Here is a 26847-nt window from a genome sequence, read left to right as displayed (position 1 = left end):
TAATTTATCAAGCAAAAAAGAAAAACCTTTGCTGATCCCAGCTTCTTGGATGAGGGTTTACTGATTTTTTTGCACTTAATAGAATTTGTTTCTTTTTATCCAAAAAGTTCCAGGAACCATGGAGCTACAGAATCTATACCAATTAACTAAAAGTCCCCTATCCCATAGCTGTTTCAGTTTACGCTGTGTCTGAAGAACTGTGAAGGTTAGGCAAATCAGACACTCCTCAGATTAAAAATGTTTGTGACGATAAGATGACAACAGGGTTACCCACTTTTTTGTTTAGTTGCTTAACTCTGAAGCTTGAATGAATGCAATGAATAAATGTAAAGGAGACATACAGAGGTGGAAAAGCAGACGAGAGTACATGTCTGAACAGTCGTGACACTCTATTTAGTGTTTAATGGTGATTTATTTATTCTTTTGAACTGTAACGGCAGTGAAAAAAATAGCATTTTTCTCTTTTGTTTTCCTTATTCCCTTACTTTGTTGTCTTGATTGCTGCTCTGTACTTATGCTTCTCTTTATCTCAACTCGAGAAACCAACAAGTTTGTTTTAAACTTCAAAAGGCATGACAAATAATGTTTGTCACTTTTCTAATATTGGTTCTAGTAGTACCCGTTGCTCTGAACTGTGTAAAAGAAGCCGTATACAAGTTGAAGCAGTTGCAGTGTTTGCTCTCATGCCTTCATTTTCAAATTTTTCAAATGCAAAATTTCAGCAGCAAGCACACGTATAATCACTTGTGGCTCTGCCTTGCTTCAGGAAAGGAGAAACTAGGGCTTTGTTTCCAAACACCCAAGGCCTCAGAAGTATTGACTCACTATGAGACTGTTTGTCTTCTTACTTCTCTCACTGGGGTTGTCTTATTATCTGATGAATTCACAAGCTAATACAAGGTCTATGAGCTCCTTCAGCCGATGTTTGTCAGCTGCTAAATCCTCCCAACTTTGCATTTGTGGCTCTAAATGTGAGGCAGGGCTGTAATCAGTTTAGCTTTTGCTCATTTCATATGCGGTTAAACAGATCAGAGTGTGCTTTGTTGTTTTCATTTCAAAATGTAAAACAAATTTATAGAAATCAACCAGATCAATGTTTCAGCAGTTCATCTGAAGTATGTGACTATATTTTGTGTCTTCTCTTTTTGTCAAAAAAATAAAATAAAATGCATTTGGTCAACAGGCAGTGGTTTTGTTAATGACAGTTATGCTTCGTCATACTTCTCTCTCTACCTCTGCTGTCATGATCTACAGTGTAGCTGCATGTTTTGTGTGTCGATAGAAATATTCTGCTGCTGTGGTTTGTGTTGTTGCCTCAGCATTATGGAAAGAAAGTGCTTTTTAAAGGTACCCCGTGGAGTGTTCTTGGAAACAAGTACAGTTCTGTTTATGCTCAGTGTTTCTCCCCATAATACATTGCATAAATCCTTGAAGCTTAACAAACATGTTCAATGCACTGTGACCACATAAACATTGTTTTTGGCCATTACTCAGAAATTCATATGCTATTCATTATTACAAAATTTCAAACTTGTCTTAGAGGATAAAATGATGGAAGTGATGACATTTTTTATCCCAAAGGTCAACTTCACATCACAATGTTCTGCAAAACCCTTTTCTGGCCATTATTCAACATCATAACTCAGGAACAGAAGTGACCATATTTCACTGAATTTATGACACTAATCCTGGGTGCCCACCTATGTGCAGTTGGGTTGAAGATGTGGGTGAAGCATCCATGTTCAAGAATTTGTAGCTTCTTTGCAGCAACATCCATATTTGAAGCATTGTAATGTGATGAGAGCATGTTTCTCACTGTTAGTGCTGCTCTTGGTGCTCTATTCAAGGCCTCCACAACCTTTTCTTTCGTTTCTTGGTAAAGCTGAGGCACAATGACCTTTTTTAAATTTCAACACAGATTGAACTAAATGAATTAAAATTTATTTAAATGTGTAAGATTCTTAAACATCTAAATTCTACATTATTTTGTTGTTCTGTACCATTCTGTAACAGTTCCTTAGTATCAGTACAAAAGCACAGGTACTGTATTGTTTTCACAATAGTATGGATGAATTTTGAAGAGCATTCTTTCTTAGAGTTTCATGAAATATGAGTGTTGTCAAACATGTCACAGGATACTAAAGTTATGATTGCTAGGCAGTTTTTATTTTATTCCATACTTTTCATCTTCCTGTGTGGACATGATGTCCTACCAGTGTCTACACAACTTAAAATCTGATCTGAGTATTAAGCATTCTTGTGGACTGTGGGTGAGCAGATGAGAACAATGCGTTGAAGGCGATGCTTTAAAGGAAATGTGGCAGGCAGGGAGACACAGCAGAGATCTGGCTGCCTCTCATCACAAAGGCATTTCCTTTCTAGCCACTTCCGGCTCAGTAGCAGTCATCCTTAAACTCACAGCAGACTGTGCTGAGTGGCAATATAAAGCTAGCCATTTGGTCATCAGGATGCTTTTATTGCTGCAGGGTGAAAGCTGTTGTTTGTTTAACCTTCTATAGTATATATATATATATATATATATATATATTTCTACTGCTATTTTTTTTTCCAACTGCCATTACCTGCTGCTTGTAACAACCGAATTCCCCAGCTGTGGATTGAAGTGTATCTAATCCTCCTCTACCTCTCCCTCCGCGGGTTCCCCTCTCATGTCTCCTTCATGTCCTTTCGTCTGACAGCTGTGTTTAATCAACTGGTTCATAGGTGTGGTATTTTGAAAAACAGTGCTTTTAAATGGCAAGGAAGTGACATATCTGTGGCTAATGTAGAGAAGTGTGTAGTGTTTTGCAAAAAGTGTGAGGCTGAGAATATGCTTATAGTTGCGTAGATCTGGGCTGAGGTTTTGCTGCTTGAGTGTCAGTGTCAGTGTTAATAACTCTGTTATTTTTAATTTTAGTGTGTAAGCAATTGTAAAAAAAAACTAATAATAGAATCTGTAAGGAAAGTTGGGGCTTTGAAAACTCAGGCAGCTTTTTCATCCTTCTTTTCACAAAAACAGGGTTTCTTGCAGATTCTTTTTATTTAATTCCAGCAATCGTATGAATTGACTGTATGGATAGCAATGTTGGTCAATTGGCTTCGTGCTGTCATTCAGACTGAACAATCCTCAAAACTATAGGATGGATTGCCATTAAATTTTGAACAGACATTTATAGTCCCCCAACAAGTAATCTTGACAATTTGGGTCATCCTGTGACTTTTCCTCTAGCCTTACCATGTGGTTCATATTTGTGACTTCCAGTGAAATGCCGTGATAAGTTACAATGGTTTGCCATGAAATTTGGTCCACATATTCACACCCCCTCAGCTGTACTTTTGGTGCTAACAAATACTAGCATGATAACCTGCTAAAATATGCCTGTGACCATGGTAAACATTATACCTGTGCAAACATCAGCATGTTAGCATTCTCATTGTGAGCATGTCTTATTATTCCTGTTCCAGTCAGTTGATGTTAGTTGGGAGATAAAATCACAGAGTGTGGTATTTATGGATTTTTACCATGGTAAAGGATTGATGATTTTTGTTTTTAACCAGTGGAATGAGGACCATCAACATTGTGTATTTGAGCCAGAGAAATAATACTAATAAAAAATCCAATTTTATCCCCTTATCTTTTCATGGCTTCTAAAGGAGAGATCAGCATCTGTTTTGGTACAGGACCATGTTCATATTCTTGAAGGACTTAGTGGGTTTTGCTTAGTCCTCAGTATTTACTCCAACATTTAGTGCATGTTGTTGGTTTATTGTCAGGTGTTTTTAGGTTTTAATCACAGGTCTGTTACCAGCTTTACTGTTATATTTAGAGAATTAGTGAGAGCTTAAAAACAAATGATAGGCTACATTTCATGACCAAGGACCATAGTGAGGACTCTGATGATTTCTAAACCATGAATATGTTGTCTTAGATGAAGGTGAGCACTCTGTGAGCTATATCCCATTACATTTTCCTTGTGAATCTGTAATAAAAAAAAAAAATGCTGACAGCCTTTTCCTGGGGGATATCAAGCACTGGGTCAGTGCGCTGCTAACCCTGCTGCCAGCTGACAATGACAATCTCATGGGCCAGACAGGAAATGAGAGCAGAGGTTGGAGAATGTTAACATGATTATACATTTATATTCATAATGACAAACATGATTATAATTTTATATTGATACCTTTGTTTTGCATTGATAGAGTCATATTAGTCAGCAGTTAACACAGCAGAGCCTCCATCCTCCTCCTGTTGCACACAGTTTGACAAGAGACCAGCAGGCAGACTAAGGACACCTGAGCTTTAACAGGGCTGACAGTACAGTGAATCTATACTATTAAACTACTCTGGAGAGATGGGCAGCAAACCCCAAGATACGACCAAAGAATCCTCTCACAACCTGCCTAACAGTCCACTGCACCAAAGTTTATTGAAAAATGTGGAGCCGGTTAAATGTTCTATGTAAATAATTTGGAGTTTTAATCTTCTTTCTCTAACTGCACAGATGTATTTAATGTGTTTGGTGGGTTTAAAGTGAAATTGCTAACAGTTGTTAAAAGAAGAATTAGTGATTTTATGGACCATGTACAGTACTGATTTTCTTTAAATCACTTTAAATTCGTTGACAGTACCACAGTCTTCATCTTGCTCAAGCCCCTCATTGAAGCTATATGATGTAACAGTGAGTGAAATGTTGATATTAAAGACATCATGTTTTTTATGGCTGCACCATTCCCAAATAGAAATATTCTTGATGTTTTGTGCATTATTTTAGACACTCAAAATATTTTCAACATTTTCAATTTTTAGAAACTAAGCCTTCACTAGAATTTAGGATAACATTTCTGGAAGTTAGATTGGGATGATGCCAGAAACACCTCTGTCTTAGGCTCTGAGAAAGTTTTAGAAATGTAAGACCATCATGGATTAGAAAAACAATCGCAATGAAAATAAAATATTTGCAGTTCAAGGTGTGCTGTCATCAGTTTCTCTTTTAAATAGTAGCCTATGGGTAAAATGCTGTTGGGTCCACAGGGGTTTTCTTCATTGCAGCACCTCGGTTGGCCACTGGCACAACTTGGCAGTGAAACTGAGTGGTGGCGCTGTACCAGCTCCCTTAATGGGGTAATGCTGGCATTTTCAGTGTCACAAAAATTGCGAGACTGAAAGTTGGAACTGCTCTCTGTTGCCATGGGAGCTAAGCTGCAAGACAAAACTTGCCATGAGCAGGCTTACAAATCAAGTATAAAGAAATATAAAGTAATTATTGGCTCAGGATTCCAGTATGCACCAATTATTGCATTCACATTTCACATTCACAGGAACAGCCCAGGATTAGAAAATATAACAAAATATTAACAGAAATTGAGTTGTGGTGTGAGGAGACCCAGTGGGAAACTGGATGTGTCGATGAGTGACCAGCATGCATATCTGGGATTCTGGGATCACTATGAGCTACTATGAGTACTATAAGCTCTTTAAGATAAGATGGTGCCTGACCATTTAATGCTTTGTAGGTAAGGAGAAGGATTTTAAATTCTATTCTGAATTTTACAGGGAGCCAGTGCGGAGCAGCTAATATTAGCATAGTAACAATAATCCATCTTGTAGATAACAAATGCGTGGACTAGTTTTTCTGCATCATTTTGAGACAGGAAATGCCTGATTTTTACAATGTTACGAAGGTGGAAAAATGCAGCTCTTCAAATTTGTTTTGCGTGGGAGCTAAATGACATATCCTGATCAAAGATGACTCCCACTCCTTTGTTGGGAGAGTCTCGTGGAGTTGCCTCTTAACTGTTCCAGTTAATTGTATCTTGCTGTAGTGTGTGTCAGTAGTCAACTATCACCACCCTTTTCTTCTCTGTGTAGTGTGTCTTCTCCAAGCTAACACTGTTCTGAATAATGGATTGAAATAAAAAGCCTGGTGTCTCTCAGACCATGGTGTACCACTGACCCACATCTGCTTTGTACAGCTTTCCTGCCCTTTGTCTGCACATATTTACATTTACATCAGAGGTTTGAATATTTGTTTGTAATACCATCTAAAAGTAGCAGTTTTAGCTGGTTTAGCTGGGATGGACTGGAAGAGCAGATGCAATGAAGATTCAATGAAAAAGAATGAAAAGAGTTGGGCTATTGTAGGACACTGTGCGTTTTATTTTAGAGCCAAATATTGTTCAGGCTAATGGCTCATTCACAATACTATTTAAAACAAGGAGTTTGATAAGATAAGACTTTATTAATCCCCAGCCGGGGAAATCCGGGTCCAACAGGCAGCAGGCAATAGCAGTTGGAAAAAATAGCAACAGAACAAAGAAATACAAAATAAAAGCTGACAATATATTTGTTCATTTTATACAAAGGACTACATAAAAGAAAAAAGGGAGTCCAGAAGACCCCTACCGATGCAACCGTCGCCACAGACTGGCAACCCAAACTCTTTCCATAATCACACATCTTTCCTTTGCTCTCTGAAAAGCAGAAACTCAGCAATGTACAGCCCACGTGACATCATCATGATCCCAGATGAACTCCTACTGCTCTGATCCAAAGATTGAACATCGATTCCAAAAGTAGGAACCAATTGGCTTTGAGCTAAGAGCCGAGGGAAGGGAAGTCAGAGACAGACTACCTGCATTGTTGGTTTTGGTCTTTTCGTGGGATTTGTTGACTACAAGAAAGATATAGCCACTCACAAACCTTTTCATTTAGTAGATTATGAGCAATTATCTTTGAGAAGACACTGATAATGTATCAGTGTTTTCCAGTTGCATTGATTAGAAACAAACCAGTAGGAGTCACCATGGCCATGACTCAATACAAATAAATTACCAGAAAAGTTAATATATAACTTGTTATTTTCATCATATGCGGCTATATGTTTTGAAAACTACTGTAGTTTTCGGATTTAGGAAACAATGAAATTACCTGAAGATTTGGAAAATTCACTGAAATCATGGCCTAAAAGGCTATGAATAAGTAATCATATCTATGAACATTCATCATAGAGCTGCATCAATGAGTCAGCTCTGGAAGGTTTTGTTTTTCTTCTGTTAGTCTGAGTCTGTACGTGAAGGTTCAAACTCCAGAGAGGAAGCTAAAGGATCAAAGTTATTTTGAATACTTTAATCACACACATATTTATGCACAACCACTTTATACTGATGGTTATTGCTTATTTATGTTGATCTGTAGCACGCTGAAAACTTATAAGAAAAATGAAAAACATTCTGAAGTAGTGAGAAGAGTATGATTACATTATTATTATTTAATTATTAATCTGATGGCAGCATATATTTTTGTACCCTTGTGGCAGCAGTATTCTCATACTCTGTTTAATATACATAATACATAGCTGATTGTCAATTCTATTATTCTGTTATTCTGTATACATTTTTATTGACTCTTTTGGTCTTCCTATGTCTATCTTTTATTGTTTGCTGCATGTAACAATTTAATTTCCCTGGCGTGGGATTAATAAAGTTTTTTATCTTCATCTTATCTATGGGCGAAATTCTCAGTCAGACACTGGGAGACTAATGGGGGTGGGGGATGGGTAGAACTCTCCAGAGAGAGAGAGAGAGAGAGAGAGAGAGAAATAGAGAGAGAGAGAGAGAGAGAGAGAACACCTGAAAGAAAGTGGACCTGACACGCCCAGTAGCAACGCCCTCACCAACAGGGAGACCCTACAGAGAAGCCACCTCAGCCAGTTGGTACTGTTCATAAACGCAAGCACACAGACAGAAACCCAATTAGACTAAACCAAATTCTAAGAAAACAAAAAGAAAAGTATTTGACTCATTGCAAAGAATCAGTTAGCAGCCAGAGCAAACTCGGGTGTTTGTCCGTAAACAGAAAATATTCTGGGGCAGGCTACCTGACCCCTGGACAGATCCTTGACCATGTACAGACTTAGTTAGAACTATGCTGCCGTGGAGGGAGGCCCCCACAGGTGGACCTGGCTCTCCAGAGAACAAAGTGCACCCACTGCACACATCAGAAGGTGGAAACAGAGCTGCACTTATTAACTGGATGTCAATGGCAGACATCCAAGAAAGATTGTCGAAGAGGAAGAGCTGGGCAGCACCAGGCCCCGATACGATCCATATGTACTGGCTGAAGAAGCTAATTGCACTCCATGAACGCCTAGCAGCACAGATGAATCACCTGCTGAGGGATGGGACCGACCCAGAGTGGCTAACCCAGGGCAGGACAGTCCTAATCATGAAGGACCCGCAGAAGGGACCCATCCCATCCAACGGCCAATTACCTTTCTCTGCACAACATGGAAGGCCCTGTCAGGCATCATTGCGGCAAAAATGAGTAAGCATGTGGCTCAATACATAGCACAGAAAGGAATTGGCAGTAACACCAGAGGAGCCAAGCACCAGCTACTGATTGATAGAAAAGTTGCCCCTGACTGTAACACTAGAAAGACCAACCTGTGCACTGCCTGGATTGACTACAAGAAAGCCTTTGACTCAATGCCGCACACATAGATACTGGAATGTCTGGAGCTGTACAAGATCAACAGGAACCTAGGGGCCTTCATCCAGAACTCGATGGAAATGTGGAAGACAACCCTAGAGGCCAATTCAAAGCCGATTGCCCAAGTCAACATCAAATGCGGCATATACCAAGAAGATGTGCTATCACCACTGCTGTTCTGCATAGGCCCGAACCCCATCAGTCAGATCATCACAAAGAGCGGCTACGGGTACCAATTCCGTAGTGGGGCAACAATCACTCACCTGCTCTACATAGATGACATCAAACTGTACTCCAGGAGCGAGCGAGAAATAGACTCACTGAGCCACACCACCAGGATCTACAGTGATGACATAGGGATGGTCTCAAAGAGAGGCAAGATGATCAGGACTGAGGGGACTGACATACCAGAGGGCAACATAGGTGATATCCAAGACAGCTACAAGTACCTTGGCATCCCACAGGCTAATGGAAACCATGAAGAGACCACAAGGAAGTCAGCCACAGCCAAATACCTCCAGAGAGTAAGGCAGGTCCTGAAAAGTCAGCTGACTGGTAAGAAGAAGGTCTGAGCCATCAACATGTACGCAATACCAGTCATCAGATACCCAGCTGGTATCATAAGCTGGCCAAAGGAGGAGATAGAAGCCACAGATATCAAGACTAGAAAGCTCCTCACCATGCATGGAGGGTTCCACCCCAAGTCCAGCACCCTGAGGCTATTCACTAAGCAGAAAGAGGGAGGCCGAGGGCTAGTGAGCGTCAAGGCCACAGTCCAGGATGAAACATCGTAAATTTGAGAATACATCGAAGAAATGGCCCAAGAGGATGAACTGCTAAGTGAATGTCTCAGGCAGCAGAACCCTGATAAGAGTGTAGAAGAGGAGGAGCAGACAACCTGGAGGGACAAGCCCCTACATGGCATGAACCGCTGTCAAAATGCAGGACTGACAGACAGCACAGAGGCATTAATCATGGCAGCACAAGAGCCATAGAGGCCAGGATCTACCAGAGTAAATCAGACCCAAGATACAGACTGTGCAAAGAAGCCCCTGAGACAGTCCAGCACATAGTAGCAGGATGTAAGATGCTAGCTGGATCAGCATACATGGAGAGGCACAACCAAGTGGCTGGGATAGTATACAGAAACATCTGCAACCAGTATGGAATAGAAGTACCCAAATCCCAATGGGCCATACCACAGAAAGTGGCTGAGAACAACAGGGCCAAGATTCCGTGGGACTTCAGCTTCCAGACTGACAAACAGCTCCTGGCTAACCAACCGGACATAGTGTTGGTGGACAAAGAGCAGAAGAGGGTTGTGGTAATAGATGTGGCGATCCCAGCTGACGCCAACATCAGGAAGAAGGAACACGAGAAAATTGTCTAATACCAAAATTACAATTCTTCTGTTTATTTATTTATTTTTTTAATTATTTATAGTGTTTCTATCTTCTATGATGTTGTTGATGTCTATGGTCTGGCTGTTATTATATTGTTTAAATTTAATTTTGTTAAATATCACTTTAAGTTGTTGCTTTAAGCGATATTTCCCACTGTTAGGACTGTCAGCTGACTGTTTTTATCTCATCTCAATGCTTCATTCATGGTTCTGGTTATGTGGAAACAGAGACAAGCAATAATCGGCAAGTAGCCCACAGAGAGATCGAGACTTAAGGATAGCAGCTAGTGATATGGAGGGTGGCTGCAGGCCAAGTTCTACGAACTCTGAAATACTGAACTTCAATGCAACATGACACATGCTGCCAACAGTGGTGCTTGGTGCTCACCTGCGAACCTTCTGTCTGTCTCTTCTTCTTCTGCAGTCTCTTTTTACTGGAGGATATGCACGCACATATATAGTACACACACAGATATGCACACTTCCATTGTTTCTTTTGTGGTATGACACTAAGCATCATACAATGAATGCTGCCCCCACCCGACTAAGTGTAATTAACCACAAAAAGTAAGAGCTTGAACCTGTATCTGCTTGAACCTGCATGGCAGTTTTTTTGGGGGGTCAAATTTCCATCTTACATTCTCCCAGTCCCCTGTGGCAATTATGTGCATGCATGATTAACATCAGCTTGACAAGAGGATGGGGAGACAGAATGTTTAAGTTTAATGTTTCACACATAAAAATGTACAGCATGTCCTAAGTAATAAATAACTAGCTAGGAAACACTTAAAGGTAGTTTTACAAAACAATACTACTCTGTTTTATTAAATATGTTATATAATCCAATATTTTCTGTCTTTCAGAGATCATGGGAGGCTGTTGACATCCATCTTGACCACTAGCAAAAGGGAACACATTGGAGTAGCCTGAGGTTGGTGCACAGCGATAAGTCTGAACATGGCTGCCCATCGAATCAGAGCCACCACCTCTAACAATACTTCTCTCCCACGCTGCAAGTCCGAGGGGACACTCATTGATCTTGGTGAAGGAGTGTCAGAAGCCAGCCTGACTGATGTCAAAGGTCAGTTACTCAAACTGAAAAATGCTTTGAACAGGAAGAAAGAGTTACCTCTGTAGTTGTAATCACATTAGAAAATTTGTTTGATTCATTTGAATTGTTATTATTTTTGTGCAAATTGTAGTAACTTGATCATAACATCACATCAAAGACAGCTGGTTACATTGTTTTGTAAACTGTGACATGAGTAGTTGGTCTATCTGTACAACAGGACTGTTGTGACTGTAGATTGCTGGATAACTGGTTGAAGGGGTCTCATAATTACATCTTTGAGAGGGGCAGGCTGAGAAAAGATACATACACCTGTCCTCTTGGTTTGTGTTTGTTGAGAAGATATTGACCCCATCTGGTTAGAAAGGTGAGATTCTACTTTGTCCTATGCCTATCCCTTCAAGAAGCACAAACAGTAGGAGGATTAATTAGTAATTAGACTTTCAGTTTTCTCCCAGTCTGTGCTGACACAGATTAAGCCTATGCTCTTCTTAACTGAAGCATCTGGTAGTGATTGTGATAGATATTTTTGAAGCTGCATAATGATGACAAGCAGTACAGTTCTTCTTGATTGCTATTATGAACTGTTTTACACATGTAGATAAATGATTTGTTTCAGATCTGATGAAGATTTGGTGTTAAGGCCATATTATCTACCTCTACCTGACATCTACCTGTTTTATTTTTCTCCAGTGCCTTCCCCAAGTGCCTTGCGACTGGACGCGACTGCCTCCTTTGGTGCTGCAAGGGAAGTTGTTGCCATTAAGGACTACTGCCCATCCAGCTTCACCACCCTGAAGTTCTGTAAAGGGGACCGCCTCTATGTTCTGGACTCATCAGGAGGAGAGTGGTGGTATGCCCACAACAACACAGAAATGGGGTACATCCCTGCAGCTTATGTGCAGCCCATCAACTATAGAGATTCGTCCTTCAGCGACAGTGGGATGATTGACACTGTGGGAGACTGTAACGAGGAGGCAGCCAAAGAAATGGACCTTCTAGGAGAGTGGGCAGGGGTGATTTTGAAACCAACTGCGTACCAAAACGGCAATCCTTTTGCAGTAACCCATACCTCTACAAATCCTTTCCTGAATGGGGGTTCTCAGAGCTCACATGATCAGAACAGTAATGAGAAATCAGTTGACCTTCTTCTGTTTGATACGCTCACTCCATCAGTGCCCAACTCAGCCAGCTGCACCACCAACATCAGTGGTTTTGGCAGTGGCATTTGTAACTTGAACCCTCTTAGCCCCACTGTAGGGGTGGGACAAACATTGCGTAGGGACAACCCATTTTTTAGAAGCAAGCGGTCCTACAGTCTGTCTGAGTTGTCCATCCTGCAAGGAGGTCCTGCAATGACCTCTACCAGTTTCTTCGGAGGACTCAAGGCACCGGCGCCAGAGCAGTTCCAAAGCAGGGAGGATTTCCGGACTGCATGGCTCACCCACCGCAAGCTAGCCAGGTCTTGCCATGACTTGGACTCACTGGGTCAGAACCCAGGCTGGGGCCAAACACAGCCTGTGGAAACCAACATCGTCTGCCGGCTGGACAGCTCAGGAGGGGCTGTCCAGCTTCCAGACACCAACATCAGCATCCATATACCTGAGGGCCATGTAGCCCAAGGTGACACCCAGCAGATTTCAATCAAAGCTTTACTCGATCCGCCACTAGAGCTGAACAATGATCGCTGCACCACAGTCAGCCCTGTGGTGGAGATTAAACTCAGCAACATGGAGACCAAAACTGCTGTTACACTAGAGATAAAAGTGTCTGTCGTGGTGAAAATGGAGAGCAGGCTGACAACAGAAGTCTTGTGTGTCCGGAGTGATTGCAAAGAGGGACCTTACACTCCCATTCCTCAGGCATACATTTATGGGGACACTGTCCAGGTGTGCCTGGATAACCTGGAACCATGCATGTATGTGTGTGTTGTGGCTCAATCCCAGTCTTCAGACTCAACAGTTTGGGAGCATGTGGTTAAAAAAATCACCTTAGGAGTATATGGTCCCAAACATATTCACCCGTCGTTCAAGACAGTCGTGGCTATGTTTGGCCATGATTGTGCCCCAAAGACATTATTGGTCAGTGAGGCAGGCAAACAGGTGCAGTCTGCACCGTCAGTGGTGCTGCAACTCTGGGGTAAACATCAGTTTGTCCTGTCCAAACCCCAGGACCTCCGCGTTGGAGTTTATTCCAACATGGCCAACTATGAGGTTAAGGCTAGTGACCAGGCCAGAGTGGTCCGGGGCTTCCAGGTTAAACTAGGCAAAGTCAGCAGACTCATCTATGTCATTGCTTCGCGCCACACTGAAGATGTTTCTGATTTCACCTTAAGAATCCAGGTCAAGGATGACCAAGATTGCATACTGGCTCAGTTTTGCGTCCAGACACCAACACCACCAGCCAAAGGAGGCCCAAAGACATCAGTGCAAAGGCGCTTCCTGAAGAAGAAAGAAGTGGGCAAGATAGTCTTGTCGCCTCTTGCCATTGCCACCAAGTACCCTGTTTTCCAGGACAGGAGAATAAATAACCTGAAATTTGGAAAGTTAATCAAAACTGTCATCCGCCAAACAAAAAATCAGTACTTGCTCGAGTACAAAAAAGGAGACTTTGTAGCTCTGTTGAGTGAGGAGAAGATCAAGCTGAAGGGCCAGTTGTGGACAAAAGAATGGTACATTGGATATTATCAGGGCAAAATGGGATTTGTGCACGCCAAGAATGTGCTAGTGGTTGGCAAAGTTAAGCCCATTTACTTTGGTGGACCTGATCTTACAACACTATTGTTACTGGAACAGATACTGAAGCCCTGCAAATTCCTCACATACATCTATGCGTCTGTAAGAACTATATTGATGGAGAACATCGGCAACTGGCGAGCATTCGCAGATGCCCTTGGATATGTCAACCTGCCCTTGACCCATTTCTGTCGTGCAGAGCTGGACAGCGAACCTGAGAGGGTCGCATCAGTGCTGGAGAAGCTGAAGGAGGACTGCAACAATGCAGAGAGCAAAGAGCGGAAGTCCTTCCAGAAAGAACTCCTGACAGTAAGTTACAACCATGGCATCCTCCTTTGCTGGAGTAACCTAGCATTTTGTCATTTGAGAATATGCAAATATCCTTCCCTGGTTTAAATTTAGTCTAATTTGCATCTTTTGTCCTACATGTGTCCAAGTTAGTGGTCACGTGTTTCTGTTTGTATCCTACTGGACAGTGCTCTCTCATAGCACAATTCTTCCTTTCTTCTGTTATCTAACCACAGCTGCTTTAGGCTGTGGTCCAGTCTTTTACTTCTGCTGGGAATGCAGTTGATAACTGCTGTGTAGGCATTAAGGTGTAATTGGGACCTGAGGAGTTGTGGAGAGCAGCAGAATACTTTGTCCTCATTTGAGCGTCTGTTGCTTAAGTTACTGAGTTAGCAGTGTGTATACAGTATGCTGATCTTATAGATTCAATTCATCACTCAGGCTGCTCTAATGATGTTCTGTGTGTATGTCAAAGTCCCTTGGGGGGGTGGGGGGGGGACAAAGCTTACTGAAACAGACCACAGAAAAATTATATACTGTTACTGAGGATTTTAGAAACACACATTTGTCATGTATGAATTCACAGGAAGTTCACAGCATAACCCATCTTCTCATACAGCAATGATTTCCGGAAATCATTCTGCTATAATCAGAATATCCGATGGGTATACTTTTGCCAAGTTAGACATTAGTTATTAGACATTAGTCATTCAAAGAACACAAAATGCTCAGCTGTGTTCACCATCAGTGTACGTGTACATGCCAACTCTTTCTGGCACTTGGTCGTACATCTTCTGTCACAAAAATGTAGTCAGTGTATTTATGGCTTAAATTTTTATTTCTATGGTTTTTATTTTGTGTGTGTGCCTGTTCGAAATACTGTACTGCGACATTTCAGTGGTGTTAAGCTTCCATACTGCCTTTACACTGTTGGCAGTGCTAGTATATTTTTCTACTGAGAGTCTCGGTCAGAGGTCATGAACGTGCTACAGCTGAAGTAACACGGAGCAGAAGCACTGTAATTTACGTGTGGCTGTAAACACTAGTTAGAACCATTTATAGACAGAGAAACTGCAGTATGGAAAAGAACATAATAAAAAGGTGGTGACTGAAAATATGCTCCTTGTGGGAGTCAGTACTATACAAATCATTTCTGAATATAGGTCTGTTTTTCTGTTTCTTCTGCCAGGATTAAACCACTGGTTACTGAGGGGACAATCACAGCACGCAGCAGTCCAGCAAATTTGAAATCACGCAGACTCTGTTTAATCGACAGGAATATTTTGTTTGTGTCATTTGCTGGTGTTTCTTTTTGTTCTTTGAATAGTGGATTTTGTTGCGTGTGGGCCTCAGAGTAAATCTGAGTGACTCTAAAGCAGTCATGTCAAACTGATTCCATAAAGGGTCGTGTGGCTGCAGGTTTTTGTTCCAACCAAGGAATTGGTCCAACCAATCAACATCATGGGATCACTTAGATATCAGCTGAACACTGAGATCAGCTGATTAATTGATTCCAGCCTGGTGTGCTCCTCCTTGGTTGGAACAAAAACCTGCAGCCACATGGCCCTTTATGGAATCAGTTTGACATGCCTGCTCTAAAGGCTGTCAGATGAAATCCTCATCTTCCTCTTTTGCAAATAGGAGTTTTCTATGTTACAGATGACAATCTCTTTATGATTTGCTGGTTCATCATTTGACATGGATGCAAGTCTAATTTTAGAAGAAAGGGAACCAAATCAAAGCGTCTCAAATGTCTGAATCCATTCTGGTCTGCTTTGACTCTTGCAGTATAAATACACACAAAAAATTATAACATATAATTTTTCTTTTCTGTATTTTACCTGTCCTAAAACTAATCAATGTCACCTTTGTATTTATGTCATAACATAAAAAATATCCCAGTGCCCAGACCGAGTTATTAGCTTGTTGAGTATGTTCATGGCCACAGATACTGTAGGTCCTGTAAAACACATCTGAGTTTTTGCGGGTTTGGATGTTACATTTTGATAATACTACTTTTTCTTTAGCTTTAGGTGATTATTAATTATGTTGCAATCGATAATTGATCGTTCACAGGAATAACATACAACAGAGAGATAACTAGCTTTCAGGGTGGCTGTGGCTCAGGAGCAGAATGTGTGTGTGAATGCAGACTTGTGTTGTAAAAAGCACTTTGAGTGGTCGTCAGACTAGAAAAGTGCTATATAAATGCAGTTTATTTACCATTTGGCACAACCCTTAAGGTGAGCAGTGAGATGTATGTTGTATTTTATTACCTCAATGTTGACTGATTTTTGTCTTTTCCAGTAGTGCTTTTGTTTTAGTTAATTTAACCTTGTTTGAGACTGAACTTTAGTTGTGATAAGTCCTGAGGCTGACATGTGTAAGAATTTGTAACAGTACCACATGGGCAGAAGCAGACTCTAATTGATTTTCTGAAATTTGAATTTACTCATTCTGTATGTTCCCAGTTATAAAATCTGTGTGAATGAAGCTACCAACATGTGTATATAAATCATTCTGGAACAGTCTGATGGAAGTCCTGTTTGTTTGTGAAGAGGTTGTGTTGCCATTGTAAGTGGATGATGGAAAGTTTCCAGGTTGTGTCTGTTGGATCTCAGGCTTGCAGATGTTTCCTGCCTCATTGTTCAGAAACTTAACAAAAGCTTCGATTGTGGACCTGCAGGCGCCTGCAGTCCATATGACTTCAGGTACACATGAACTGTATTTGTTTAGATACCCCTTGTATGGAACCTTCAGAATTTAGATCTAAAAATGCTGTCTTAAGATAATCTAACATCAACTTTATTCATCCCCAGCTTGGGGATGAAGCTTGTTTTATACTTGTACAGATTGGGGGTATAATGTATGAGTCCTCTAGGAAGCAGTGTCATATTCAGCAAACCAAAATGTGTGGAAAACGTAGAAGAAATCAAGAAATATTAACTAGTGACAGTGTGAACACATCATGGTTGGATCAACCATGATGACGTGCAGGTCCGCACTATGCATTGTTCAGATTTAGGAGGTGTGTGTGTACCACCACTGTAAGCTGCACTGTGACCTTTGGTTACCCAGAACACCTTTCTCTGCATAGGTTCACAAGGACATTCACTTCTTCAGAGAAGCATAATCACAGCTTGAGTCTCATTGAGTTCAAGTTATTTAATATTTTTCGACAGCTTTGGTTGTTCGAGGTGCCATTTAGGTTGTTTCAGGATGAAGTCTGTTACATGAGTATATTAGAATTTTCCTTCCTTTTCTTCTATTATTGTATTTCCGTTTAATTCAGATTTTGTAGTCTGATGATTTGATTGTTTTGTTTTTTGTCTTTCAGTCATTATTATTGCTGCCTGTCTTAGTCAAAACATGTTTGGCTGAGAGATAAGAAAGGCAGGAGAGAGAGAGAAATGGTATGACATGCAGCAAAGGGCCTCAGATTGGGATTGAACCCAGGCCATTGATGTAAGGACTCAGCCAGAATACATGATGCACGCTCAGCCAGGTGAGCGACTGGGATGCCCCAAAAATGAGATTTGGTTGCTCATAGTAATTAACCCACAGAGAATCACCCCTCTCTGTAACTTCCCTCTATGGAGCATTATATCGTTTAACTTTTTTTTTTTTTTTTTGGTCTTATGGTCCCCGACTTTAGTGTTTTGGTTCACTCTGACTGGTCTTGTAGTGTCAATTTTGGCCGCAGCAGGCAGCTGTTTTCAGCAAAAAAAAAAAACCCACTGTACACAACCTGCTCAGCACCAAACAGAACACAGACACAGTTGGAGAGTAGGTGGTGAAAATGTATCATACGAACAGCCAAACAAATATTGATAGAGAACAAAAACAGTTAAGAGAGTGAATATTGGACTTGCATACATTTGGTGGACATGAACACACAAGTCCAAAGGAATGACAAGGCAATGAATGATGGAGACTTAAGAAGGTTTAAATAAGGGTTAAATAATTCAGTTTGATAGATACAAGATAGCTGCTATATTTACCCAATGTGCGACATAATCAAAATCACAGATAAACTTGTCTTCAAAATTCACGTACTGCGTCTTTAAACATTTTTATAACGTTTTTAAAACAGGAAGCAAGAATTGTCAAGGGTTGAGGGGGATGTGATTTCTAAGCACTTTACACATGACGCCAGTACTCAGTGTTTCCCCAATGTATTAATGTGACAAAATTACGAGTTTCAACATTGTATTACAAAGTGACTGTCACTTGTGGTTGGATAATTCTGGGCAATCTTTTACATCACTATCTCTTTCTCTCCTCTGTCTCTCTCTCTCTGCTTATATTGAGATTCGTGTGATTGTTGTTGCACCATATGTGCTCTCTCAGTCCTCTGTACTCCTCTGTAAAAATAGTCTATAAGTGAATACAGCATGTATCTCACTTAATACATGTTATTAATTCTCTTCAAAGTCTTTACGACATATGTGAGTCTGGACATACATGGATGTAAACAGCGACTTGACTGGATTGTGGTGGCACACAACCATGAGGCGGTAATTTAGTTATGACTAAAAGATTCAAGATTCAAGAGTCTTTATTGTCATTGAGCATGTCAATGAAATTTTCATTGCAACCCCCATGTTAGGAACAGATAGTAAGAAAGAGAAGAAGATTAGAAAGAATAAAATTAAGATAACTACAACAAAATTAAATAAACATGCAGTAAAAATATTCGTAAAGCAATTAAAAATATAACAATGAAAATATACTAAGGCAATAAAATATACTAAACAATAAACAATAAAATATGGAAGTGAAATGTGCCAACAGAATAAGCAGAATAAAATATACACAGTGAAATGCACCGACAGAATAAAATATACCAGTGGACAATAAAATATACCAATGAAAATGGAATGTGCCAATATAGTAAAAAAGAATATAACTTAGTTAAGTGTATGTGTGTACCAAAAAAAAACCTGTATGGTCCAAAATGATAACTACACACTTAAGTGATGGTAAGGAGCAAACAAAAATACTCAGTTTGAGACTCAATACAACAGTTGGCCAATGGATATAAACACAAGTGATGCCTCGGGTGGGTCTACTGAGTTGAGAGGATGGAGTTGGAGAATAATCAGAGTCTGCAGAATGGGTGAACTATGAATTGTGAACCTTTTGGCTCATTGCCAGCGGTTGGCAAGCTAATCAATGATCACTCAGGATGGGCCTCTTCCACTGAAGTTAGCTTTGCACATTTTCTTATCTGATAACAATAATATTCTGCAGGCCAGATGAGAAGCTTTTGAAGACTGGATGTGGTTTGCAGGCCACCAATTATTGCTCTACATGATGTTCAGACATGTGACAGGTTTTCCATTAAAAAACATTTATTCATAGAACTCATTCTCTCTCTCACTGAAACCAGTATCACTTATTTCATTCTTTCTGTTCTACATCAAGTGAATTAAACTGAATCCCACTGTGAGATTTTTCCTGCAACTTCTGTTTCACTTCCTGAATGTTTCTGTTAGTGGAGACTGAGAAGGACCGGGGAAAGCCTTCCTTCACCCTGTTCTTCCTCCTCCACTTCCTCCTGTTGTTGACAGAGTGAAGCAACTGCAGATTCCATAACATCCTAAAGCATGAGACCAGAGTGGAGCCCTTGTTGTTTATTGGTGCTAAAAGGGGGACTTTCATTTCATAGCTCTTACTCAGCTCTGCACCAGAGTGTCTAACCTTCCTGAATTATTTGCAGTGAGATCAATGTGGCAGATAGAGTCAGAGAATAATAATATCCTATCTCTGGAGGAGGATTCTGAAAACTGGAGAGGCAACTAGGCCCACTATGTTTGATAAACTCTGCTTTGCCATTTTTGTTCACAAATCTTTTTTTTTTTTTCTCCAACATGTCCAGCCTCTTTTTAAGTTTTCTTTCTCTTCTCCTCTCCACAACAACTGGGTGTGGCAAGCTTCTGCTTTTGGAATAACTGACTGAACAACAGATCAGCCACTCTCTGGAGATTTGGCTTTGTTTGGGAATGTGCAAGATATTTTGGAGCCAGTTTATGAATAATGAAAGTAGTTCACATCTAGGGTAAAGTGTCAAATCCATCACCCACAATCCTTAATATTTCCTGGCATCCACAGGTTTTGGTTTTGAGGTTGAAGCTTGTTCACAAAAAAATTGAAGGGATGAGAAAGCAGGTTAAAAGCAAAACTGGAAAAGGAATGAAATTGCAAAGTCACAGTGCAGCTAAGTGTAGAGTGTAGAGGCTGCAAATGGGAAAAGTGGAGGTAGTCATATAGAAAGTGAAGATGGGATAGAAAAATAATAAATAGGAGACTGCAATGGAGAGATTGTCCGTTTTGTAGCTGAGAGGGAAAAACAGAATGATGGAAGAAACAAGTAATTTATCAAAAACCCTCACTATAGTCACTGAGTGTATATGTCTACAGGAATTGTCTTTTCTGACAAGTACAAGCTTTGGTGCTTCAGAGAATTCATTGCTGAGCTGATAAAACAAACTCTTTGGTTAAAAATCAAATCTCTCTCTCTCTCTCTCTGCCAATGCCAGACGTTTATTTGTCTTTTTGTTCGCTGTATAAATTCAATAATCTGGACATTCACACAAACAGACTAATTGACAGATGTTTCAGTTACATCAGCACATCCAAAGTGTAGTAGTCCCTCTGCTACAGAGCAGAGCACCCCCTCATAACCCCACCTCACCTGGAAACTGTCCAGGTCCTGAGCAGCTCTGTAAAAACTGAAATCAATAATCAGTCTGGACTTCACCATTTTCACAAAAACAGGAACCACATCAACATTCAAGGCTTCCTCCACCTTCCTCCTCCGGCTCACATACACCGCCATCTTTGCCTGTCCTAAAACAAGTTCAGCAGCTGACCTTTGTTTTTCTGTTGGCGAGTGTATTTAAAACCAAAGATAAAAGCCTGCTTTGTGAAAACTTCTCCACATCAACTGAAGATGGTTTCCAGCAGCAGAAACAGATCTGTGAGACGAGAGCACTCTGAGAAGCAGTGAGACACCGTCTCTCTGCGGCTGCAGAAGGGACATTTGTCCTCTACAGCAGCGTTAATCACAGAGACGAAGGAGTTCACTGCTACAGCGCCATGTAGGATCCTCCACTGCAGGTCTCCATGTTTCCCTGCTAGAGGAGGTTTATACAAAGACCTCCATGCAGGCCTCAATGCAGGGTTTAAGGACCAGTAAGTCCTCCACAGGGTGTCACTGCGTCCATTCAGTTTTTTCTGGTTCAGAGTCTTAACCAGCAGTTTGTACAGTGTCTTCCCTGAGGCGTCCTCCAAAGAAAAACCTACAGGGTCGACAGGCTCGAGTAAAGGACCAGAACAGTTTTTAAAACCAGGAAACAATCTGATGACAGGATACGGGTCAGCACAGTTTGGTAGCAGTGCACCACCACAAAAGTCTTTCAACAAAGTACATTCATGTCCTGTCAGCTGATGTTTCCAGTGTTGCAGCAGCTGGTTGATGACTCTTATTGATCTCATTCCAAGCTGGGCAGCAAGTCCAGTGGCGTCGTCCAACCCAGGTCCGGTTAGCTCCACCACCTGGCCCAGAGTGGAAATTCCAGCAGTCCGAAGCAATCTGGACAGAGTGGGTCCACCCCAGCTCGGACTGGTCAAATGTCCTCCAAACATTACTGGTTCTTGTAAAAGCCAGTAAAGAGAGTCCGCCTGCTGCTGCGTCTGCTTCCTCAGCAAAGTCCACACTGAAAAGACACTCCTGTAAAAGGCTGGCAGAGATGAAGTGTTCAGTTTGCAGGGGTCTGTTAAAAACAGACCCAGTCCTAGACCACCACACCGCCTGAGGATGCAGCAGGATGTGGGTCTCCACACCAGGTCTCTAGGTCCACTGAGCAGTCTCTGAATAAACTGGAGGCGGAAGGCAGCACCCCTACTGGCCAGATGGATCAGGCCCTGCCCACCTTCCTCCTTAGGGAGAAACAGGACGCTCTGTGGTATCCAGTGCAACCTGTCCCAAAAGAAGTCCACTAACAGCCGTTGGATGTTTGACAAGATTGAAGCTGGGGGATCGATGCAGGCCAACCGGTGCCACAGAGCAGAAGAAACCAGGTTATTGATGATTAGAACGTGACCTCTGTATGATGTTTTTGGTAGAATCCATTTCCACTTTGTCAGTCGACCTTTGACCTTTTCTAAAACATGATCCCAGTTTTTTTGTAGAAATGTGTCGTTACCCAGAAAGACTCCCAGATATGTCAGCCCTCCTTTCTTCCAGACCAAGCCCCCGGGTAGCCTGAGCTGATCCCCCAGCCTATTCCCCACCATGACCGCCTCACTCTTCCCCCAGTTTACTTTGGCAGAGGATAAGGAACTGAACAGGTTAGCGTTGTTCACTAACAGATCAATATCTTTCTGTGTGTTGACCAGGATAATGACGTCATCAGCGTAGGCTGACAGTTTAAAAGAGACGTCACAATCAGGGAAACGAACGCCACTCAGATCATGTCTCAGTTTGTGCAATAGAGGCTCGATGGCTAGTGAGTATAGCATGCCGGACATAGAGCAGCCCTGTCTGACCCCCCTCCCAACACTAAAAGGAGCACTCAGACCACCATTAATTTTCAGAACACTCGCAATGTCACTGTACAGAACCTGGATCTTGGCTATGAAACCTGGGCTGAACCCAAAGGCAGCTAGAGTTTGCCATAGATACTGGTGTTCAACCCGGTCAAAAGCCTTTTCCTGGTCTGTGGAAATAAGACCAGTGTCTACAGCCGATGAGCCAGAGACCTCCAAAACGTCCCGAATTAAAGTGACATTGTCACTTATGAGCCTGCCGGGCACACAGTAGGTCTGGTCAGTGTGGATGACAGAGGCCATCACCTCTCTGAGTCTGGTGGCCAGGGCCTTGGACAGTATCTTATAGTCTGTGCAGAGTAGAGAAACTGGTGTCCAGTTCTTGATCTCCTGTAGGTCTCCTTTCTTGGGCAGTAAGGTGATGACCGCCCTCCTGCAGCTCAGAGGCAGCCGTCCACTCTCCAGGCTGTTTGAAACCACCTCCAACAGGTCTTCCCCCAACACAGACCAGAAAGATTTATAAACATCGACAGGGAGACTGTCCAGACCAGGTGCCCTGCCACTCTGCAAGCCCATCAGAGCAGTGTACAGCTCACTGAGGGATAAAGGGGCTTCCAGTTCTGCGTTGGCCTCAGCGTCCACCTGAGGAAGACCAGAGAAGAAGTTGCTGCACACCTCAGGGTTTTCAGTTCTCAGTTCACTCTTGAACAGGTCTTTGTAGAATCCTACTGCAAACTTCCTGATCTCAGAGGAACCTGAGATTGCAGAGCCGTTGTTGGATCACAGAGAGTGAATGATCTTTCTCTGGCCGTTTTTCCTTTCCAGAGCAAAGAAGAACCGAGAGGGGGCATCCATCTGTGTGATGTTGAGAAAACGTGATCTGACCAGAGCCCCCTGTGCTGCCACACCCAGCAGGTTGGCTAGAGCCGACTTTTTAGATTTGAGGGAACTTAAGAGCCCTCGATCTCCTGTAGAATCAGCTAAACTCTGCAGTTCTACCACCTGAGTCTTCAGGTCCCTCATAGATCTGGTTATGTCTCTAGTGACATTACGAGTGAACTGTTGACAGAGCTGCTTGATCTGAACTTTACCGAAATCCCACCACTGTTGGACACTAGCAAAGTCAGATTTAAATGATCTGTGGGCGAACCAGAAATATTCAAAAGCTGCTCTAAAAGCCTTGTCCTGAAGCAGGGCGGTGTTAAAGTGCCAATATGCACTCTGCAACCGGACATTTTTTATAAAAACAGAGCAAAAGACAAGAGAGTGATCTGAGAGGCCCACTGGGTTTATGTGACAACTGCTAAAAATGTTCACATGGTGTTTAAAAGAGTAGAGGCGGTCCAGCCTGGCCAGGGATATTACATTATCTTTACAGTGACTCCAGGTGTACTGCCTGTGGTGTTGATAAAAACCTCTCCACACGTCTGAGAGCTCATGAGCTGCAGTCAGCTGTTTAAACCTGCGTGATGAAGCAGGATGAGGCTCCTGGTGGTTTCTGTCCTTCTCTGGATTCTCTGTAAAGTTAAAATCGCCCCATAAAAACAAAAAGTCCTGATGGTGTCACTTAGCACATCCAACGCTGCCAGTCTGTCCAGCCTGTTGGTTGGTGCATAAACGTTCAGAAAAACCAAATGAACATTTTCAAACTGAGTCCTGATTTTTAATAAACAGCCCTGAATGATTTCCTCCACTTCGCAGGAAGTAGGCAGGAAACTCCTGGAGAACAAGATGCCCACTCCTCCACTGCAGCTGGACTTATGGCTCAGAAACACCTCCCCATCACACCCCCTCCTCCATTCACTCTCATTGTCTGTGGTGCTGTGTGTTTCTTGAACCAGCATGACATCCAGCTTCTTCAGCTCCATCAGTTTAAACAGAGCAGATCTTTTAACATCATCTCTGCCTCCGTTAATGTTTAGAGTGCCCAATTTAAACCCACACATGGAGAGAAGGATGTTAAAAGAATCACAGAGCAACAAGAGAGAGAAAAACAAGACTGTTGTTTTAAACATCGTCATCATCAGCAGCTGTTTGTGTTTTTACTCTCAGAATCAGTTTCTTCAGACGATAGATCTCCTGCTCTGTCAGGACTTCCTCTCCACTGTTTGCTGATCTTTTAGTCAGAGGTCTGGCTGATTCAATGAACACTTTCAGATCTGAAAAATAATCCTCTACCTTCACCAACCTGAAACCCTTCGTTTCCTGGAGGAACTTTTTGATGTTAACAGCAGAGTACTGGCTCTGCTGGTCCTCTTGGGTCAGAGGGGTCAGTGGGGTCAGGGACAGATCACTTTCAGGCTCTAGTGGTTTCCTTGCTTTTGTGACTTTATTTGTTTTTAATGCCTTTGCATTACTCTGGACGGGTTCTGGGTTTTTTCTTTTCTGTGACAGTTTGAACAGCTCATCATCGGACATTTCTTCATCCTCAGTGAACTCCTCACACACTGCCAGACTCTGCTGGACTTCATGTGGAGGATTATCAGTTACAGCAGTACAGTGACGTTTGTTCTGTTCATCCTCCTCCTGTCTGGACTCTCTGACTGTCTCAGCCTGTTTGCTGTCTTGTCCCTGTCCATCATTGCTCTTGTCCCCTCCCACGGGGCCGACGGGGGGGGGGGTCGCGCCCCGCGGCCCTGCCGGGGTCCCCGGCGGTCCCGATCGGGGCCGATGGGCCCTCGCCGGGACCGAGGGCGGGGTTGGCGCCACATCGCCGGCGGCGGCCGCTGCCCCCCCCCACTCCTCTCCAGATCAGATGCCCCTCCGCACCGCACCCGAAACACTTCATGGTTTCCGACGTAGCGAAAACCATGTAATTAAAACCCTCCACCCTGAAGCTAAAGGACAGGTTGAGCTCATCACTGTTGTCTTTTAGTACCATGAAAACCTGCCGACGGTGACACACCACATGTTTGAGCAGGGGAGACTTGCAGCCCAGATACACCATTTTAATGGGTGACACTATTTGTCCGTATCGGACAGCTCTTTAGCCAGTGCTTCGTTTTTAATGAAGGGGGGGGCGTTAGAGATGGTGATCTTTTTGGCCGGATTAACCAGCGGGAGAACAGGAGTGAAGGTGTCCTGGATCACCACCCCTGACTCCACCACCTCACTAACTTTATCGGTGCTATCGAGGAAGATCACAACGGCGCCATTCATGCGGGAGGCAGACTTCACGCTGCCGCAGCCCACCACCTGTCCAACCGCTAAACTGGCCTCCTCCACCGAGCAGCTCACTGTGGGCAAGAGTTTGACAGCATGACGGTGAGTCAGCTTCTCAAACTCCGCACCACCCTCCACGACGGGCATACTGCCCAACAGAGCAGGTAGCCACGCTACCAAACACCACACACCTCATCTACAGTCAGATACACCTGAGAGAAGCCGTGTAAACCAATAATCAAGGTGAATAAACACCGAAAGCACAGAGAAAAAGGTAAAACTCACTCTCACCAAAGCACACACCACAACTCCACACTCGACTCACTCCACCATCCACTCAGAGAGAGAGAGAATTTTTTGAATTTTAACAATACTTTATTTAAAATTCAAAGTGTTACAAAACAACAAATATACACAACATCAAAAACAACACAGTCAGTAAAAATCAGGATTCACAGAATCCAGATCATCTCAGTACTCGGCCAAAGATCAGCTCCTCATCCACAACACAGCAAAGCACATCTTTATAACACCACACACTGTTAAACTTGTCCACATCCTTCATCATCCGGTAATAGTTAAAATCTATTTTTAAAAGAGCTTTCAACATTTTCACAAATACAAGAGCAGCATCATCGTCCACAGCTTTCTCCATTCTGTTCCTTCTGCTCAGGTACACGGCCATCTTTGACATCCCCAGGATGAAATTGAAAAGCTGACATTTCACTTTGTTCTTGTGTGAGTACCTGTAACCGAGAATGAATGTGTTCAGAGAAAACCTCCCCGAACAGACCGAACATTTCTTCCAGCATTGTGAACAGCGGCAGCAGTCGACGACACTCCATAAAACAGTGAAACACCGTCTCACGCTGAGCGCAGAACGGACAGTCGTAGCTAACATCTGAGTTAATGACAGAGACGAACGCGTTAACAGCCACAATCCCATGTAAAACCCTCTACTGCAGGTCAGCAGCTCTTTTCAACAGTGGTGGTTTATACAGCGCTCTCCATTCAGGTCCAGCACCGTCACTCAGACCTAAGTGAGCTCTCCATGGGGTGTCAGTTTTACCATTTAATTTGTCCCTGTGCAAAACCTTGACAAACATGTTGTACACCAATTTTCTGTGTATGTGTGACAACGAGATCTCAG

The 26847-nt window shown here is 42.4% G+C and overlaps 1 protein-coding gene across 1 annotated transcript in view; it reads left to right on the top strand.

The window, feature by feature from the left end:
- LOC121616581 (SH3 domain-binding protein 4) overlaps positions 1–26847 on the top strand; it is a 54782-nt gene that overhangs the window by 5133 nt on the left and 22802 nt on the right. The window contains exons 2-3 of the mRNA XM_041951413.1: positions 10754–10971; positions 11653–14003. Coding sequence (XP_041807347.1) covers positions 10848–10971; positions 11653–14003 — 2475 coding nt within the window. The 5' untranslated portion in view covers positions 10754–10847. The remainder of the gene's footprint in view (positions 1–10753; positions 10972–11652; positions 14004–26847) is intronic.

The sequence above is a fragment of the Chelmon rostratus genome, chromosome 13 (assembly GCF_017976325.1).
Source record: "Chelmon rostratus isolate fCheRos1 chromosome 13, fCheRos1.pri, whole genome shotgun sequence".
Lineage (NCBI taxonomy): Eukaryota > Metazoa > Chordata > Actinopteri > Chaetodontiformes > Chaetodontidae > Chelmon > Chelmon rostratus.
Note: the sequence above shows the minus strand (reverse complement) of the source record. Positions and strands in the feature narration are given on the sequence as shown.